Source organism: Lissotriton vulgaris, chromosome 2_1 (assembly GCF_964263255.1).
Source record: "Lissotriton vulgaris chromosome 2_1, aLisVul1.2, whole genome shotgun sequence".
Taxonomy (NCBI): Eukaryota; Metazoa; Chordata; class Amphibia; order Caudata; family Salamandridae; genus Lissotriton; species Lissotriton vulgaris.
In genome coordinates, this window is record NC_141687.1 from 526,127,717 (window position 1) to 526,148,157 (window position 20,441).

The window sequence follows — 20,441 nt, forward strand, 5'->3', positions numbered from 1 at the left end:
CAGTCAATGAGCATTTGTAGAGCACAACATAAAAAGTACTCTAAAAGTCGTTTATCAATAAATGCTGCCTAATTTAAGGCCATAAGATCACGCACAATAATTAACAATCCCTTGACTGCATATGTGAAGTATTTAATGTACATTCAGACCTGTAAATGAATACATAGATCAACTAATTTATTGTTAAAAGAAATGACTTTCTGTTTAAAAATTATTTAAGATGATAGAGCTGAAATGATAACAGAGGTTACTGAAGGCAAATTAATTTAAGAAGCAGTGGTGTGGTGGAAAAAGAACACAAGAGAAAAGTATGAAGGGCAAGTTATGTCTTAGAGGTTGCAATCTTATGAGCACATTTTCCATTACTTTTGTCCATGCCCTGAGACAGAATCCTCTAGAAGTAAATTAGAGATGATCTGTTATATTTTGATGTACTCTAGGTCGTTGATGTGAGTATTGAGATTGTATGGTATTTTAATAATAAATCTTATGATTTATGTAGGATGATTCAGAGTTCAGAGATAAACTAACTCCAATCAACATATTTATGGACTACCAGCTGGATTACAAATCAGCGGCAGACTCCACAGGACTGCAGCCTATTTTGAACCAATTCTCTCCTGCTAATATTAGTCGACAGGTACTGTTTATTTTATCTTTTCTATTGAAGACTTCACTGCGGTTTAATTTTCTATTCGATCAACAATGTTCTTTGCTAAATGTATTATCTGCTGTGTTTTTATGTTCCTCCTTCTGGAAAATGACAGTAATGTGACTCGAGCCCAAATGCTGATCACAGTGACCTATTCTCCTATCTATATGTATCAAAATAAGCATGCTGTGGTATTCTTATCTTAAGCTGAGTCAACCTTACCTGTTGTATTCTATGGCTCATGCATCTCAATGTAGCTTCATTAGAATGTTTTGCCTCAAGCTAAAGTCAGCTGTTTGCTGGACTTTGGAGGATGAGGTCTCTTACTGTGCGATTACAATAAAAACCTCAACAACTTTATTCCTGCCTTCCTGCTGTTCATTTCTGCGACCTCACTACATTTTGGTGACGAGGATGGGATTTGATCAAAACTAGCAAGATTTTGAGCATGATTGAGACAATTCTTGATCAGATCATATTCGGCACAACAACCTTTGTCCCACTCAAACTCTTGTCCCTTCTTTAGTAAGGTTCTCATTTGAGATCTAAGATAATTGAAAATGCCCACTCTAGCCATATGGGGATTGCCAAAACAAAAGAGAGAGTTAGAGAAGTATATTGGTAGCCCGCTATGGATACTCAAATTGAGAGATCGGTACGAGATTGTACCCAGTGCTCTGTGAGCGAAAAAATACTCAAATGCAGGACTTAACCAATGGTTCTCAGGAAGCAGTCCATTGGACCTGGGGTGGGCATTTCTTTAGATATCCTGGGACCTGTCAGGGTTAAGAGTCAAGATAATTATGTGTTGGTGTGGGTTGATATGTTTTCCAGGTGGCCATTCATTAAAATAGTCAATCGGGTGGACTCTTCTGCAGTGATTTCTTTTGTAGATGACTTGTTTGCCAATGAAAGTTTGCCAAGCTCAGTACTTACTGATAATGGTGTGCTATTCACTTCAGGCGTTGTCGAGAGTTTTCTGAGTGAAAGAAGTGTTGTACATAAACGTGCATCGCTTTATCATCCAGAAAGCAATGGAGTTGTCGAGAGATTGATCAGAGTTCTTAATGAGGCCATGCAATTAGCTCTTGTGTCCAGCTGTGACTGGGAAGAGGCTGTTAAGAAAAAGGTTTGCCAGTATATGTTCACTGCACATTCCTCTACTGGTGTGACTCCTTTTGCCTTTTTTAGGGGAGTTCGGCTTGTACTCATCTCAAACTTTCTTGGGTCTCTGCAAAACTTTCAGGTACTGCAGGTTTTGGTGACAACACAGCTGGTTGGAAAGAAAGAGAGTTGGAAAAAATGGATAGGAGGAAGAGTGCGTATGATGTGAGGAAAGCTGTAAAAAACTGTTGTAAATGTTGGAGACTTGGTGAGGATAAAATTACCTGAGAGAAAATTTGGTGTTTCCAAATATAGTCAACCTACCAAAGTTATCGAACTGTTAGGTAATGCTGTTAGGAGACAAGATAATACGGTTTGGAACCTCAATAGAATTGCCGAATGTTGTCCTAATGATGCTGAACTGGACATCTCTCTTCCTTCCATTTCTTCATCAGGTAACGCTGTGAGAAGATAGGAAAGGGAAAGATCTACTCCTTCTCGTTTTAAAGATTTTGTATAATTGTGCTTGTTCTCCCTTCTTTGTCTGTTTTGTTCTGTTGATGATAATAGGGAGGTGTTGTGGTATTCCTATCTTAAGCTGAGCCAACCTTACCTGTTGTATTCTATGGCTCATGCATCTCAATTGTGTTCCACTGTAGAATGTAGCTTCAACAGAATGTTTTGCCTCAAGCTAAAGTCAGTTGTATGCTGGATTTTGGAGGATGAAGTCTCTTACTTTGAGATTACAACAACTTTATTCCTGCCTTCCTGCTGTTCATGTCTGCAACCTCACTACACATGCTAACAGAGTTTGATCTTTAATGACTTTTATCATTAGAATAAGCAACTATTTAAGGATTTTTTTATAGATAAATGTTGAAAACCAAATGAACGGACTTACAATAAACTTGTTACCTACTGTTTAGAAACATGATAGCTGCTATATTTCTGGTGAAAATAAGAATGCTCTTTTTAGATGCAGAAAGAATAACCTATATGGTGTGACACATTTTCAAGTTGATACTAGAAGAGCGAACACTAGTTTAAGTTGTAGAAAAGCTGGAGAAGAAGATTCTGTGTGTTAGCCTGGGCACATCTCTCCTAATGGTGTGTGGCAGCCAGCTGACACCTACATTATTGAGTCTGTATTCTGACAGGAGCAGACACTGCTAGTCTATTGGTGAGTTTCCTATAGCTGCCTTCTAGTTCATAAGTAGTGAATCTAGTAAGTAAGTAAGTAAGTAACTGAGCTCATAAAGCGCCTGGTTACACTAGCCAGTGTGTCCCCGCGCTGTACAGCTGAGGAACCCATCCTGGCCTGTTCCTGTGAGGCGCCCACTCCTGGGCACCCCAAGGTGAAGCCAGGCATCCTTAGCGATAAGGGCCGGCGTGGAGATTAAGCAAGCTATTGCCCAGAGTTGCAGAGTGGGACCGTTGATTAAAGTAGGCACCATGGCGAGAATTATCATGTCCGGGGACATTGAGCCCCAAGGCATCCAAGGCAGATGTATCCTCCTTGGTCAATCCTCCCAGACCTCTTATATTTCATTCAAAGAGGGGACAGACCTGTACTTACCTGGTTGGGAGGCAATGGTGGGGCCTGAAAGGCAGCAGACTGTGCCATATACTGTCATCGGAGTTAAAGCTCCTTTTGTAATTCAGAATTTGTTTATGCAAAATGGTGAGTGGATGAGGAGAGAACAGGCTGGTTTGATGCATATTATGGAGTTAGGAGATAGCCCCATCCTCTAATGGTTGCTTGAGCCTAAAGGTGATGTAGTTTAAATACCACTGAGCCCTGCATTACTTATAAAACACTGATATGGGCCTTGTAAGGCTCTATAATCATGCTATTTAGGTCTAGGAACTAGGCAATCCCACAATTATGGTAAATGCAATGAAAGACTGAACTGATCCTGCAAGGGGTTCAGATGTCTGGCCTGCAGGTGACATCAGTTATAGGCAGTATGCACTCAATTACCTGAGCTATTTCTGCCATCTTCATTTCACATCAAATATATACGCAACTGCTGGTAACGTTGTGCAATCTATATAGATATCAATTAGCTGTATATTTCTGCATCATAGAAGTGCCTGAGTTATTCAGCCTTGCTTGAACAAGCATTTACAGTTCGGATTAAATTATCTGTTTTCTACGTAGCCCATGCAAGGCTCTGATAGGTGGGCTGTCAGCCTGACCTTTCTTATCTAACAATTTGTGCATGTAAAGCGGGTTGGAACATCAATCCTAAATTTGATTACATTTCCATCAATAACTGGTCTGTCTTTCAAGGCAGATTTGACAGTTATTTGCTAAGGAGCTTCCTTTGAGCCACACAATTTATCCCACTGTTGCATGCAGGATGATTCTTAGAGTTTTTTAATCTGTGACTGAAAATTGTGCTGCTTCATCTATTGGAAATAAAGGTTATTGTTTTTCTTCAGGCTTCTTGGTTTCTAATCGAGAGCGCCATCATGTAACTTAGCTTAAACCAGTTGAGTGTTAACGATCTTTACTGTCATTTAGCCATGTCTCCATGGTGCAGTTCTTCTTTCCCTTATGACTCATGGTAATGTAATGCCTGTAACAACTGTGTCACTTTAATGTATTTGTTAAAGTTTGCATTGTAAAGTGGAATGGTGTTTGTTGGTGCAAAAAACATTAATTGTTTACATTTCAGATCAGCTGTAGAGCAAAGGCAAAACAAGCAAAATGCACTCTTTTTTAGGTCTAGCCTACCAGACAGTATGGAGGTGGTTGCTTGCAAAAGATCTATGTGAAGTAATAGTGGGCTTAGAGCTCACTCATTGTTTACCACCATTGGTTGTCTTTATTGCCACTCTCAATAACTTGCTATCATTCATTGCCTTACGTGGGCTTGCCTTCCTGTTCTGTCGTTGTCCCTCCCTTAGAACGCATCCTCTTTATTTTGTCCTTCTACTGCTTATGCTTAGTGAACAACATTTTTCTTTTTTGGTTAAACACTTCATGAGAATGTATGTGTTTTCCACCAGTATTCCCTGTGTACAACTTTTCCTTCACTCCACTGCGCTCTATGTTGTTCTGTCTTCCCCGTGTGCTTCTCCCTCTCCCCACTTCCATGTTGCACTCTCCCTTATGTGTTACTCTCCCTGAACTGCTTTCTTGCTTGTTTGCTTTTCCATCAAGTGCTGCTTCTCCCCTTCCACTCCCAGTTACTATACCATCCCACTCTTTTGCATCCTGTTTCAGCCTCCCTGTTCCCTGTTGCTGTCCCCCCACCCTCCTGTTTGCCATTGCTGCCCAAATCTCGCCATTTCTGGCCCCTGCCCTCCCTCTCCCCATTGCTGGACTGTCCTCTCCTTCTGTGTTGAGGATCTTGAACTGGCATCTCTTCTGGATGGGGAGCCGGTGATTGTCTCTCAGGTGGGGGGCAATGTGGGTTCATTTGGGGAGATCCAGGATGAATCTGGCTGCAGTGTTCTGTATGGTCTGGAGTCTTTTTAGGAGCTGGGCAGAGATGCCGGCATAGAAGACGTTGCCGTAGTAGAGTCCATATTGTTTCTGTCTATATTGAGACCAAAAAGTGATCAAACACAACAAAAAAAAATATGTGCCCACTCTTGAATATATCATCTAGATACCATCTATATAGAGTAAATAATTATCAGTTCACAAGCAATCATAACTGAACCCAACCACATTGACTGAATACCTGTAGAGAAGTAGAGTGAGGCACTCAACAAGGTGCACCACATAAATAAAAGTCCAACACGCAAGTAAGCGACAAAGAATAAACCTATGTATGACACACCGTATAACATCTACTAAGATTATCATGTACTTTTATCGCACATGTCTTTGACATTCAGATGCACACATTCACATTCTTTTTACTTTTTTATAACATCTTTGTTCGAGGCATATGAGCTGCAGATTGCACACTATGCATAGATTGCCACATAGTGTTGGGCCCGGATGTTTGCAGTTTGTTTTGTAGATAAGTCTTTGGAAGTCACGGGATTGGTGACTCCTCCTTTGGATGATACTGCACATGGTCATCGGCTCCATCCCCAGATTGTTTTTTCCGCCACCGGGCTTGGATGTGTTTCCAGCGCTCCGCGTTGAAACCGAATTCCTTCGGCGCGCAATCCTCACCAACTTTCAGATAATAAGTTTCGAACGTTTCTCCACTCTACGCTATTCTTCAACGTCAAATACTTTGATTCCGGTCGTTGTCGATGGCCTTCAGGCCAAACTAGGCCTCGACTCCAGCTCATGGAAAGGACGCCATTCAAAAAGTGTCCTCAATGTGGGTCAAAGTTTCCCCACACCCACCTTCACGAGGTGTGTAACCTCTGCCTTTCTCCGGAGCACGAGGCAAGGGACTGTTCAGCTGTTGCCTCTTTCTGCTCCAAAAAGACTATCCGGGACCGAAGAGCGAGAAGAACAATGGCTCGATCTTCATCCTCCATTCCGGGCGACATCTTTGAAGAAGGCGTCAACGTCCCAGAACAACAGGACGTTGACAGCGGTTCCGAACATGAAGAAGATTCGGATGTCGAGGACGTCACTCCAGCGCAGCGGGTCGTAAGTAAGACCGTTAACCCCGACCCTTCCTCGGCACACCCAAAGAAGGCCCAGGTTACACCCTCGCCCTCGGGTTCGGGTGCACACCGACACTCCGCTTCTACTGCCCCACCTTCGGGCCCGGCAAAGAAGCCAATTAAGCCTTCGGGCGACTCGGGCTCGAGTCAGCCTTCCAATGGTGCCGGCGCCAACTTACCGGCACCAAAAAAGACATAGACACCGGCTACGCCGACGCCCAAACTATCGGCGCCGAAACACACAACTCCCTCGGCACCGAAACCCAGGTCGGAACCAAGCAAAGCTTCGGATTCCAAAACAACGCCGGAACCGAAAAAAACATCGGATCCAAAGAAACAAGCGGATCCGAAAACAACACCCGACCCAAAAAAACCTTCGGAACCGAAAAAACATTTGGAGGCGAAAAAAAATTCGGAGCCGAAAAAGACTCCCGCTTCCCCGACAAAGGACATTGTCACAAAAGCAAAGCAAGCCGCTTCGGTGCCGAAACCTTCCACAGCACCAAATGTTCGGCCTCCGGCAGAGGACTTATATTTTACGGACCCTGCCCAAAAGACTGGCTAAGGACCCAATAACTGGACAGTTGATTTTGGCCTCAAAAAAGCGACCACTGGACAAGCCAGCTCCAGCTCCGCTTGCAAAGAAGGAGGACCTGGCTACCTAACTTTTAAGACCGCCTTTCCCTTCTCCTCCACCTATGTCATCACCACAATCTCCCATACCAGACACACCTACAGGCTCACCTGACCCATGGGTTGATTACACCACTCCAGATGTACCAAATGTCCCTCAGGATGACTTATACCCCTCACGGCCTTCCCCACCTGAAGACACTATAGGGTTTAACGAGCTAATACACATAGCTGCACAATATCACGGGGTAGACATGCATACACACCCTGTAGACGAAGACTTGGTGATGGAAACCTTTGATCACGCACAAAGGTCGGCATCCATCTTACCAATGCTCAAAGGAGTAATCAAACACGCTGCTGAAGTCTTTAAAGACCCAGCCAGGACTAGAATCATTAATCCTAGTATAGAGAAGAAATATAAAGCCGCCCCTTCAGACCCAGAATACATTAAGGGGCCAGTACCACTAGACTCACCTGTAGTTTCCAACGCAAGCAAGAGAGCTAACTCGCAAACATCAGGTGATGCTGCCCCACCAGATAAGGAGTCTAAGTTACTAGACGAATCAGGGAAGAGAACTGCGTCTCAAGCAGCAAATATCTGGCGTATCTCCAACACACAAGCATTGCTAACCAGATATGATAGAGCACATTATGACGAGTTAGAGTCAATAATGAAACACCTCCCTGATAAGTACAGAGATAAGGCAAATGAACTCATCCAAGAGGGTAAAAACGTTACAAATACCTCCATCAGATGTTCACTTGACGCAGCGGATACTGCGTCTAGAGCAGTTACCAGCGTCCTGCTACACAGACATGCCTGGCTTCGTATATCCGGATTCAAACCAGAGGTACAAAATGGCATTCTAAATCAACCTTTCGATGAGCAACACCTATTTGGACCCAATGTGGATGTATCTCTTGAAAAAATGAAAAAAGATACAGACACCACCAAATCTATGGGAGCCCTGCAGTTGCAGGCTCCCAGACGTTCATTTAGTCGCTCATCATATAGAGGAGCCACCAGAGGATATTCCTCAGACACAGCCTCCGCCTCATACAAAACCCCCACACAATCCACTTACGGCAAGGGCTACCAAAGGGGCGGGTACAGGGGTAACAATAACAAGGGCAGAGGCAAAAATAACAATTCCCGCTCTGCCTCCACCCCTGCCCAATAACTCCCTTCCCCCCGCCCAACTCCACTCTGGTCGGGGGAAGACTCCAACATTACCTGCCAGCCTGGGAAAACATCACATCAGACAGGTGGGTGTTACAAATTATTCAATCAGGTTACTGTCTGGAACTACTATCTACCCCCCCAAACATACCACCATGTCACAGGAAAATTTAACATTGCTCAGACAAGAGGTAATATCCCTCTTGCAGAAAAATGCAATAGAGATAGTTCCAAAGCACCAGGAAAACAAAGGAATATACTCACTGTATTTCCTAATACCAAAAGAGGACGGATCTCAAAGACCCATCTTAGACCTCAGACCTATAAACATTTACATTCAGTTGGACCATTTCCATATGGTTCCACTACTGGGACTAAACGGCTTCCTTGCCACTCTAGATCTCAAGGACGCCTACTTCCATATTCCCATCCACGCAGTGCACAGAAAATATCTCAGATTTGTGCTAGACGGACAGCACTACCAGTTCAAAGTGCTCCCATTCGGAGTCACAACAGCGTCAAGGGTGTTTACCAAATGCCTAGCAGTGGTAGCAGCACACTTAAGAAGACCACACATTAATGTCTTCCCATATCTGGACGACTGGCTCATAAAAGCCAGCTCATACAGCCAGTGTGTACAACAAACTCACGCTACCATTCAACTGTTTCATGACTTGGGATTCACAGTAAATCACGCTAAGTCGCATCTACAACCTTCAAATCTACAACAGTATCTCGGCGCTACAATAAACACCCAGTTAACACTAGCGTATCCCTGTCCAGCAAGGATAACAAGTGTACAAACTCTTCAAACAAAATTCAAGCCGCAACACTCACTACCAGCTTGAGTGTTCATGCAGCTCATAGGAATAATGGCATCTTGCATATTCATAGTTCCTCACGCAAGATTGCAAAATGCATCCACTTCAAGAGTGCCTAGCACGTCAATGGAACCAGGCTCAAGGTCAACTAACAGACCTAGTGTTGGTAGACGGTCGGACTCAACGTTCTCTGCAATGGTGGAACACCAACAATCTTTCCAAAGGGCGACCGTTTCTAGAGCCAGTTCCTCAAGTAGTCTTAAGAGCGGACACATCGCTCTCCGGCTGGGGAGCTCACCTACTGCATCACACCATGCAAGGCAGGTGGACACCACAACAAAAGCTACTCCACATCAACCACCTAGAGCTACTAGCTGTGTTTCTAGCACTAAAAGCCTTTCAAACTCAAGTGTCAGGCAAAGCTGTCCTAGTCCGCACAGACAATATGACAGCTATGTACTACATAAACAAACAGTGAGGGACACACTCTCTGCAGCTCTCTCAATTAGCACAGCAGATATGGAGATGGGCTATACCACTAAATATTTTCATATCAGCCCAACACGTCCCAGGAGTACAAAACACCGTGGCAGATCTGCCAAGTCGACAGACTTAGCAAATCCTCAAATGGGAACTCCATCCACAAGTTCTTCATCCGTTCTTTCAAATGTGGGGACAACCTCAAATAGACCTCTTTGCCACCCACGAAAACGCAAAATGCCCAAACTTTGCCACCAGATACCCACACCCATTGTCCAAAGGCAATGCGATATGGATGAACTGGTCAAAACTATTTGCGTACGCTTTTCCTCCTCTCCCACTAATTCCATTAGTGGTGCGCAAACTACAGCAACATTCCCTAACGCTCATCCTGATCGCTCCAACTTGGGCCAGATAACCGTGGTACACCACGCTGTTGCAAATGTCTGTGGTACCACACCAAAAACGAAACCTATCTCCATACCTATTAACTCAGAACCGTGGAGAGATCAGGCACCCGAACCCAGCTCAGCTCAACCTAGCGATCTGGCTCCTGAGGTCATAGAGTTTGGTTACCTAAACCTTCCCCCAGACTGTATGAACGTTATCAAAGAAGCTAGACGCCCCACCGCTAGAGTATGTTACGCTGCTAAGTGGAAAAGGTTTATCATATACTGCCAAAACAACCAAATTGATCCTTTAGATGTCTCTTTTCAACACATCATTGGATATTTACTGCACCTTCAAAAGTGTAACTTAGACTACACGTCTATCAGGTTAAACCTGGCAGCTATTGCAGCATACTTGCAAAATAGACAACATCTATCTCTTTTTAGAGTGCCAGCTATTAAAGCTTTCATGGAGGGACTCAAAAGAATAATTCCTCCCAGAACACCGCCCGCACCAGTGTGGAACCTAAATGAAGTTATCACAAGGTTAATGGGACCTCCCTTCGAACCATTACATAAATTTGAATTGCAATTTTTAACCTGGAAAGTAGCTTTCCTAGTAGCCATCACGTCTCTCAGAAGGGTTAGTGAGCTACAAGCATTTACCATTCAGGAACCCTTTCTGCAAATGCATCATAACAAAGTGGTTCTTCGTACTAATCCAAAATTCCTTCCAAAAGTAATTTCCCCTTTTCATCTAAATCAATCTGTTGAGCTGCCCATGTTTTTCTCGCAGCCTCAACCAGTCGCCGAAAGAGCTCTGCACACTTTAGATGTCAAGAGAGCATTACTGTACTACATTGAAAGGACGCAAACCTTTCGGAAGACAAAACAACTTTTTGTGTCTTTATCATCGCCACATAAAGGCAATCCCATTTCAAAGTCAGGGATAGCTAGGTGGATTGTTAAATGTATACAAATATGTTATCAAAAAGCTAAACGCACATTAACAATCCCACCCAAAGCCCATTCTACCAGGAAAGTAGGGGCTTCAATGGCATTTTTAGGGAACATTCCCCTAGATGACATATGCAGAGCAGCCACATGGGCTACACCGCACACATTTACAAAGCATTACTGTGTAGATGTGCAAACTAAACAACAAGCCACTGTGGGCCAGGCTGTACTCAAAACTCTGTTTCAAACCACTGCAACAGATACGGGTGGTCGCCGCTAGGTGTGGGAACTGCTATGTAATCTATGCATAGTTGCAATCTGCAGCTCATATGCCTTGAACGTAAAATGCTACTTACCAGTATGCATCTGTTCTTGGCATGTAGAGCTGCAGAGTTGCACACGCCCACCCGCCTCCCCGGCTACCTTTATCTGTTCCAGTATTATCTTAATCACATGGACATCACTATCTCTTATACAGCTCCATCACTTCCCTAATGGCGATAAACAATCTGGGGATGGAGCCGATGACCATGCGCAGTATCATCCAAAGGAGGAGTCACCTATCCCGTGACTTCCAAAGACTTTTCTACTAAACAAACTGCAAGCATCCGGGCCCAACACTAGGTGGCAATCTATGCATAGTGTGCAACTCTGCCACTCTACATGCCAAGAACAGATGCATACTGGTAAGTAGCATTTTCCTTATTAGGCACACAGCAAAGACGAGGTAAGTAAGTACACCACAACAGTCATACATAGAAATAGCAAGTGTACACACTGCAGTCCAGCCTCGGACAGCTTCATTCCTGATGTCACAAATACACTCCTACCCAGAAGTACATCAAATGCAGTATAGTTTGTAATTTCAGCCTCCAGTGGCATTACTGTGGAGCTGGCACATGGACTCCCCCCTTTGAACGTTCCATTTGCCTCGGATCCTTTACTACTTTTCGGGGCAGACCCTGCTTTCATAAATCACCCTCTCTGCCACCATACACCAGTCCATGTCTCTTTTCCAGTCTCTGTGAAGTTGTGTGGACGCTGCCCCCCATAGACGGGCTATGTTTCGTTTAGCAATCCTCATACCCAGGGTTATCCAGATTTGCTCCATGTGGCTCAAGTCTTTAGCATCCCACACATTAAGAAGGCACCACTTAGTTGAAGGTCTCAAATCACCACCACATGGCTGTTCATGCATGCTATCACAGATCCCCAAATGACTTGGATTGCTGGACAATCCCAAATAATATGGATGAAGTACCCTTTCTGCCCACACTGTCTACGACAGGTCCAATGAGTCCCCCTGCCCCTTTCAACCATAGTGTTTCAAGATAAGTAGGACCTGTGAAGTATTTTAAGTTGCACCAGCCTAAATTGTTCTCTAATCGCTACCTCTCTGGGGTAGGCCACGGCCTCCGGCCAATCCTCATCAGCCTGGCTGCCCAGGTCGCATCCAAGTGGTCTCACAGGTGAAGGAGCATATCCAAGGAGCTCTTTATCAGCTTTGTATAGGTGAGTGAGATCGCTTTATGGCTCACAGGATCATCTAACAATCTATCCTCTAGTGGTGATGATTCCGGAAGGCCCACCCCCACCCAGAGGATCACCGCCTGCAGAGCATGATGAACTTGCAGAAATCGGAAGGTCTCCGCAGTCGCCAGCTCGTACTCTCTCTGTAGTTAAGAGAATGGGACCACCCCACTGGACCAGAGAATCCCTACCTTAGAAATACCAATCAGGTCACATTTATCAAAGCTGGGTCTTGTCCCCAGCATGCCCAACCTCTCAGAGTCCCACAATGTTGTGGCTTCGGTAATCTTACCTCTCCAGCTCAGTGTTTTGAGTGTCATATCGCAGATTGGGACCGTGAGTGCTTTCAGTCCCATGAGGGTTAAACATTTCAGGTTGGTGTAAGTTGCTCGTAGATCAACTCCCTGGAGTAAGATATGACAGTACATACAGTATGCTGGTCTATCTGCGGGTTGATTAACCCATTGAATAATTCTCATCAGTTTTGCCGCCCAATAGTAATAGTGGATGTCTGGTAGGCTATTCCCCCATCATACCAGTGCCATGTCAATTTAGCTAGAGCTATACGAGGCCCTCCATCCCACAGCAAGGGTCTAACTTCACCTTCTATTGTTTTAAAATTGATTGCGGGAACAGGGGATGGCGTATTCTGCAACATGTACAGAACCCACAATAGTGCCATCATTTTAAACAAAGCCACTCTACCAATAAGTGAGAGTGACCTCCAATGTTGGACATCACTTTTAAGTCACAGCAAAGGGCCTTGGAGGTTACTGGTTTTGAATAGAACAGGATCAGTGGTAACATAAATGATAAGATAGCGGAAGCCATCCGTCACTATGCGTGCCTTAAAGTCTGGCGGTAGGTTTGGTGACTGGCTGTGGAAAACATACACAGTGGATTTGGACAAGTTAGTGTGTATCCAAAATATTTTCCAAAGTTGGTGAACATATCCAATATTCTGTGGATGGAGGATTGTGGAGCTGCAAGGTACAACAGCATATCAGCATAGAGAGGTATTTTATACTCCCACTCCTCTGTCTAACGCAAGCCATGAATCAACAGGTCTTTCTGAACCCAGGCTGCCAAAGGTTCAAAGATCAAAGCAAAAATGAGCGGTGAGAGGGGTCCCGCATTTGAGGGGTAACACCTGAGAAGTCCTTCCGTTCACGAAAACCTGAATTAGGGGTTTAGAATAGAGAAGTTGCAGCCAATATAGAAACTTTGTGCTGAAGCTTATTCGCTCCAAAATAGCTAACAGGTATTGCCATTCAACCGTATCAAAGGCCATGCGACCATCAAGCAACAGGACCAGCGTGTCTTCTTGGATCCTACCATCTAGACCCAGCACTCCATAGAGCCGCCCTAAATTAAGGGCCGTGTTTAAGGCCCAAGTTGTGTCTGGTGTCCCTGGTCTCATCTACCACCAGGTTAGCCTCAAGGTCAAGGATGCCTCATTCTAGCTTCTCTATTGCGGCCTTTTTTTTCTCTTTTGTGTCCAACAGTCCGGGAGAGCGTCAGTCCCTTAATGAGGATTTTGTGAGCCTCCCAAAGAATTTGAGAAGACTCCACTAATTTTCTGTAAAATATTGCTCCATGACTTTTAGCAGTCCTTCCCTCACACCTGGAATCTTAAGATACCAAGGTTTCAATGTAATGGCCCTTCGAGTTTGTGACTTGTACAGACTGTAGATCGCCCACACTGGAGAGTGATCAGTTAGCCCCATCGCTAAATAGCGTACATCCTGAAAATAGGGAATACGGTAAGCCAATGTTAAAATAAAGTCAATATGGGAAAGGCCCCTGAGTGGAAAGTAAAATATTGTGTAGTGGGGTTGTGTGCTCGCCAAATGTCAACTAGTTTCAGGGCTTAGAGGAAGTCTGGCAAGTGGAAACGAGAGTGCCCTGCCTGTCTTGGGGGCATGTGATCTCTGTTATCACAAAGTGCCATATTAAAATCTACCGCCATAGGGAGTTCTCCTATAGCCAGTCCAAGCAGAGATTTACTCAAGCCTGGGAAGGTGATGCCATGCACAGCTGGTGGAACATATACAGACAGACCGAATGCTTTCCATCTCGCCCTCAAACATCCTGGAAAGGGCTGCATATCTACCCAGCTGATTAGACTAGGTGTGGTTAATAGTAAAGGGATGATGCTTCTTAAAGAGTATTCCTGTGCCCCTGGAACCGGAAGTGAACCCAGCATGGACCACCATCATGTACCCATAGCGATTCGGAGCCCTGCAAGCATTATCCATAAAGTGCATTTCCTGTAAAAGGATTACATCTGGGGAATGCTTTTTAAGACATTGAAGCACCACCCTACTCCTAATTCTGTCCTCCAAGCCATTTAAGTTTCAGAAAAGAGCCGAATTTCAGAAGTGGTCATGTTAGTTGCCATCATCCCTTACTACACTACAATGTCTCTCACTCCCTATCTTGGCGGCCATACCAGGAGGCCTGTCCCAGAGCGGGCCACATACATACATACAACAATTCAAGGTCGACTAGTGTGGTGAAGAAAGTCCATTCAGTCAAGTGAACTAGAAAAACAGCTAACAAACTGACCCTCCACCTCTTCCTAACCCTGTGTTTGTCAGAGGGTACCATAACAATGCTACAAGAACTAAAGCTCCGTCCATGATGGATCTAGAACTGCCCGCATGCCCCCCCAAATCTGCAGAGCGACTTTCACCCCTGCAAACATAAAACTGTAAGGATACTGTGATCCAACCTTGGTGCCTCCTCCTGGCCACTGTACAAAAAGCATAGCATTACCAATGACCCATAGTATAAGAAAGTGGTTGTTTGGGGATCTTGATCTTCACAGGCCCCCTGTCCCTTTATGGCCCCATATTGTGGGGACTGTCTCACAAGGTTACCAGTTTACTTCAAAGTGGTATACAGTATCGGTGTAGAGCGTAGAGTCCCAGTGTCTCAAAGTATGCAATGTTCATTGTTAATACATGCCATCGATGGGAGTGGTATGAAGCTTGTTGTTGTGGTTATTATCTGAGCTCCTGTTCCAAGCCTCTTGTTGTCTGCCCAGTTGACTCTTCTGAGCGCTGTCCTCGCCACCTCGGTCGTTCTTTGGAGCCATTGCCCCGCACCGTCCTCCATCACTGTATTCGTTCCTAAGCCTCCTCGGGACTCCCCTTGCAGGAAAAAGCATAGAGTATTTCACTGCTTTGTCTATCAGAGTCCTTTTGACTTCTAGAAACCTCAGACGTTGTCTCTGAACTTTGAGCGTGAAATCGGGGAAGAAAGTTATATTTGCATTTTCATAGGCTTACAGAGGAGCAGCTCAAGCTGCCTGAAGTATTGCATCACTGTCACAAAAGTTGAAAATACGGGCAATAATGGGACAAGGGTGGAGGTCCCTGGTTGGGGCGTTCGCCAGGGACTTGATAGGCCCACTCAACAGAAAAATATTTAGACAAGCCCGGAGGTTGCAGTTCCTTGAGAATAAGATCCTCAACAATGAGTCCACTGCTGGTCCTTCCGCCGCTCTGGTACTTCTAGTATGCGCACATTATTGCACCGGGACCTGCCTTCATAATCTTGAAGTTGGGCCTCCATAATTTTCCTTGTGACCTGCAATTCATTGACCTGGACCTTGAGGGTCTCCATGTCATGTTGAAGAGGGGCAATTGAATCCTCCACCTCTTTGACTCACTTGTTCATGTTACTAGGATCTGTTTTCATCTGCGTGATATCACTCGTGACTGAATCTGTTTGTGCTTCTAGCACAGATTGTACTCCTTGAATCGCCCGATGATATCATGCAGGGTCAAGGGTTCCCCCTCAGTGGCTGGTTGCACAGCAGGTGGCAGTTGTTCCTCGGATCCATCCAAGGCCTCTGGACCCTTAGGAAGAGCATACTGACCTATTTTCATCTGGTGGGAGCTCTGCATGCCCTTGCCCCCAGTCATGATGCCATAATGGCTGTGGAGGAAGAGGGGAGGCATCAGGGCGACCGCCTGCCTGTGGGTGTTCACTAGCACTCCACACGGCCTGTCTGTTTTCTCACCACGTGCACGCTGCTCCCTGTTCTCAGCTGCACACACCCTAAGGGTTCCGCCCAGCAGATGAGAAGCATGCGTCAAATACAGGCGTCCATTTTCTCTGGGACCAGCAGGCAGCAAAGGGGTAGGGTATTAGTCACCAGGGGCCTTGTGTGTATTGAAAGATTGAGTGCTGGCAGTCATAGGTCGTGGCACATAAGCACATTTCCAACAGTGCTCCCGTAGTTTCCCAGGAGCGTTTTTTTTCAGTGGCCGAAGCTACTTGAAGGTCGCAATGCCACTATAGAGCGCTGTGCTCCCCCCCCCCCCCCCCCTCCACCTCCCCCCCCAGCTATTGAGGCTCACAGCGTCCCAACTAGGCCGTCCCCATCAAATGTTTGGAGGCCCCTGCCGCTAGACCCTGCAGTGTTCGCAGCTCCAACTCCTTCTAGTGGTCCTGCAGCATTGTAGGCCAGACTCTAGGCCAGTACTTCTCCTCACCGCCTAGGCCTCAGTCGTTGTGCCCACAGATGGAGTCTTACCGCAGATTTGGCAGGCGTATTGGATTACCCACAAGTCCGCAATCAGCAAGGTGGTACTAGACTGCGGTTAAGGAACAGATAAATGAGCGGATGATAGTGGATTATGCAGCCGGGTGACGGTGCTGCTCTAAAAGCATCCATCTTTGTTGGCGGTTGGCCACACCCTCACTCATTCTTAATTAAAATCACCACACACAAAATTATACATATCCTTTCGGCATTTTGTAACTCACTTAAGGTACCACTCATTGAATCCAAAACCTGTGAACAAATACACATTCGTACATCACATTCAGACACATAAAACATTTAGAATCATACAGAATCTCCATTCTTCCACACTGTTTGAACACACATTGTGCAACAGCTAGAACGTTCTGTGTGCCTCTGTTACTAAATCCAGGACCAAATACCCAGAAACTAACAAATAAGCCACACTTTAAGTTTGTCACAACCAAATGAATACATTGAATTGTTGTTGCCTTTATGAATCTACATCCATTTTTATAAAAAAAACACCGGACAGAACAGTAAATAAAAAGGATAGACAAACATATTAGGAGGTAAACAACCAAACGAAAAAAGTGTTTACAAAATAACACTACTTTTCTTTCCCCAAAAACGATCATCAGCTGAAGGTAGATTAAGGTGGCATTGGCATGGTAACTTTAGAATGTTACTCCATTTTGTGAATTTCTTTTTTAAGTTAAAATTAATGTTGGATGTAAATCTTATTTTGGTTTAAAGTGTTTGATTTTTAACTGTGTGCATATATGTGTAAATTCTAAGTGACATCATGGACCTTACTGGAAGAATGTTAATATGGAGAGACCGCTGGAGAGTCTGAGTGGAAATGCAGGGAAGAGTTCTTAGTTTCTTGAAACGTGAAACGGCGGCCGTCAAACACGATAATTCTCCATTCCTCAAAAATATCTTTCCCTTCGGCCCTGTTAGGTTGCACTAAAGTAAGCAAAAACGTGTTGGGTGGAATGTTTGAATTAATCTCAGCCACTACTAGTTACTCGTAACTGTATTCCACTCCATCACTTATTTGTTTACTTCAGTGCACCCGATGAAGAGCCCCAGCTGGGGTGAAAACGATCTATCTTGGGTTGTTTGTGTTCTGGTTCAGAGAGGACCTGGCTTGGCAGTTTGGCCTGGACTTTTCCTATTGGAGCAGGACCAATGCTGGTTTGCATATGGCTGGGTATAATCTAAGGTAGCATGGTGGGCAAAAAATAATGGTCTGGGATAAAGCAGAGTAATACACAGTTGCAGAGATGAATTCAAGCATTCCATCCATCACTTTTTTATTTTCATCAGTGCAATGCCCCATGTGTGATGGGTTTGCCCGGACATTGGTCTCTTACTGTGCTGCTGGAACCAAGCTGCACTCAACTGAAGAGCCCCACCTAGGGTGAAACTGATCTTTTGGTTGCTTGTGTTCCAGTTCAGAGGGGATCTGTCTTGGCAGTTTGGGTTGGTCTATTCTGTTCGAGCAGGACCAAGACTAAATTGCATATGGCTGGGTCTAATCTGAGGTGGTACAGTGGGCCAAAAAACGATGGGGGCTGGGATGCAGCCCCCAAGTAAATACCAGTGGCTGAGATTAATTTAACCATTTCATCCTTCTCTTTTTCGTTTACTTCTGGGCAAGTTGGTTTGAGCATATTGAGTCACAATGGTTCCAGAGTCGCATACAGTAGTGATACCCTGGTTTGCAAGAAAAATTTATTTCCTTTGGAAAATAGAGAATATTGCTGAGCCACAATTGGAGAGAGGGGTGAAAGACATTCGGATTTACATAACCCCATCTCTCAGTTCCAAGCCAAGAGATAGACTCTCAGCATAAATTTCAAGAATCGGATCCTTTCTGCAAGGCCAGAAGCTATTGGGAAACAGCCTTTACAACGAGGTTTTTACCTCGTTGGGCCTTTACCACACATTTTGTAACACACATATGCATACCACATGCATGCCTTAACAATGCATGCCTTTGCCACACATTTAAGGTAAATTGGAGAGGTGTGGGGTGGTCTCCCTCCACAAATACATAGTTTTTATATATTAAAACAATGCGTGGTAATGGCATGCGTTTAAGAGCATATACATGGTAAAATATCCATGGTAAAGGCATGTGACGTATTTACCTGCGTTGTACCGTCCTACAACCAAGCTATTCCAGTGAGCAAGGAAAGAATTGAACAAGCTGACAGCATGGACCGAGTCAACCAGCGCAACTGCTTGGGCTCAGTTTTGCAAGTCTCAAGAAAGCCTAATTTCCATAAAAACAGAGAAGTAGACATTGGTTTATATATTCTAAATACATTTGATGCTATCTGCTTATAATTTTGAAGTTTGTCAAAATAAATAACACTAAAAGAAGAGTGCCACTGTGGTGACTAAAACATTTCCAACTTCAAGGTTTGCTTCATTATATGAAGGTTGTTATGTGCACATTACATTAGAACGCCAATAATAATTTAAGCACTATGCAATGTATAAACTGCTAGAGAGACCCTTTGTCATGCTGACTTTTTGTTACTCTGCTCATTCTACCTAACAAACAAATAATTTCAGCTGCAAACTGCATAACAATAGTAAAATTAAAGTGAGACACACGAACCAAATGTGTTATTTCTAATTACTTTTTTATTTGCATTTTCAAATTTTATAAATAATTTTAAAAACGCACAAAGAAAAAACGAGTGATCGTGCACAATCTGTCTTAACAATTGAGGACCAATATAATTTGCAGATCAATAATTCAGTAACAATGGAATAAATACCATCTAAATGATTATAAGTTACACTTGGAAGATAAAACAAAACTAGGGAAAATAGGATAGTATAATAACTGTCACAGGTGATGCATGGAAAGTTTGTAGTTACATTTGTTATACCATGTAGTTAAACTAGGGCCCAGGGGCTAGGTTATATGCCACTCAATAGCTCTTCTCCCACATCAATCGAAGTCCTGCATGATCTGCTGAGTTCCATGTTAATGGCAAGGCCCCTAATTCAGGAGTATCTAGGTTTGCTGAGATTCATCAAGGCCATCAAGATATGTCACGGGGTTTCTTTACTGTCGGGAGAGTGGCATTGTAACAAAATATTTTCTATGTATGTTTAAGGGGTGGCATTTTTTACTGTAAACATTTTCTATAAGCTATAGTTTAGTCAAGTAAACCTTAATCCCTTTCTTAGGCTTTATAGGTAATAGAGTATTTCTACTTATTACTTTATTAAATCGTATTAATAAATCATTGCTATGATACATTTATATGTATGTATTATATTGAGCAATATCTGTTGCCACTGTGTAGTTCCACATGAGCCAGCGTTTCCATAGGAATACCGTTTTTTTATATTTGCTAATGCAATTTAACAAATATTCATAAAACATTTTCTCAAAAAAGTTAATCCACCTCCGCTCCTTCCTGGAAGGTTTTGGGATGATCCGTCAAGGAAAGGGTGAGAGAAAAAGGAGGGAGGGGCCCAAAATGCTTTTTCCCGCCATGCAATTTCCATTAGAAGATCTAGATAACAACACAGTGAA

General features: G+C 44.0%; 1 protein-coding gene across 1 annotated transcript in view; it reads left to right on the plus strand.

The window, feature by feature from the left end:
- ITGAV (integrin subunit alpha V) overlaps window positions 1-20,441 on the plus strand; it is a 372,076-nt gene that overhangs the window by 238,734 nt on the left and 112,901 nt on the right. Inside the window, exon 18 of the mRNA XM_086955459.1 lies at window positions 503-640. Coding sequence (XP_086811585.1) covers window positions 503-640 — 138 coding nt within the window. The remainder of the gene's footprint in view (window positions 1-502; window positions 641-20,441) is intronic.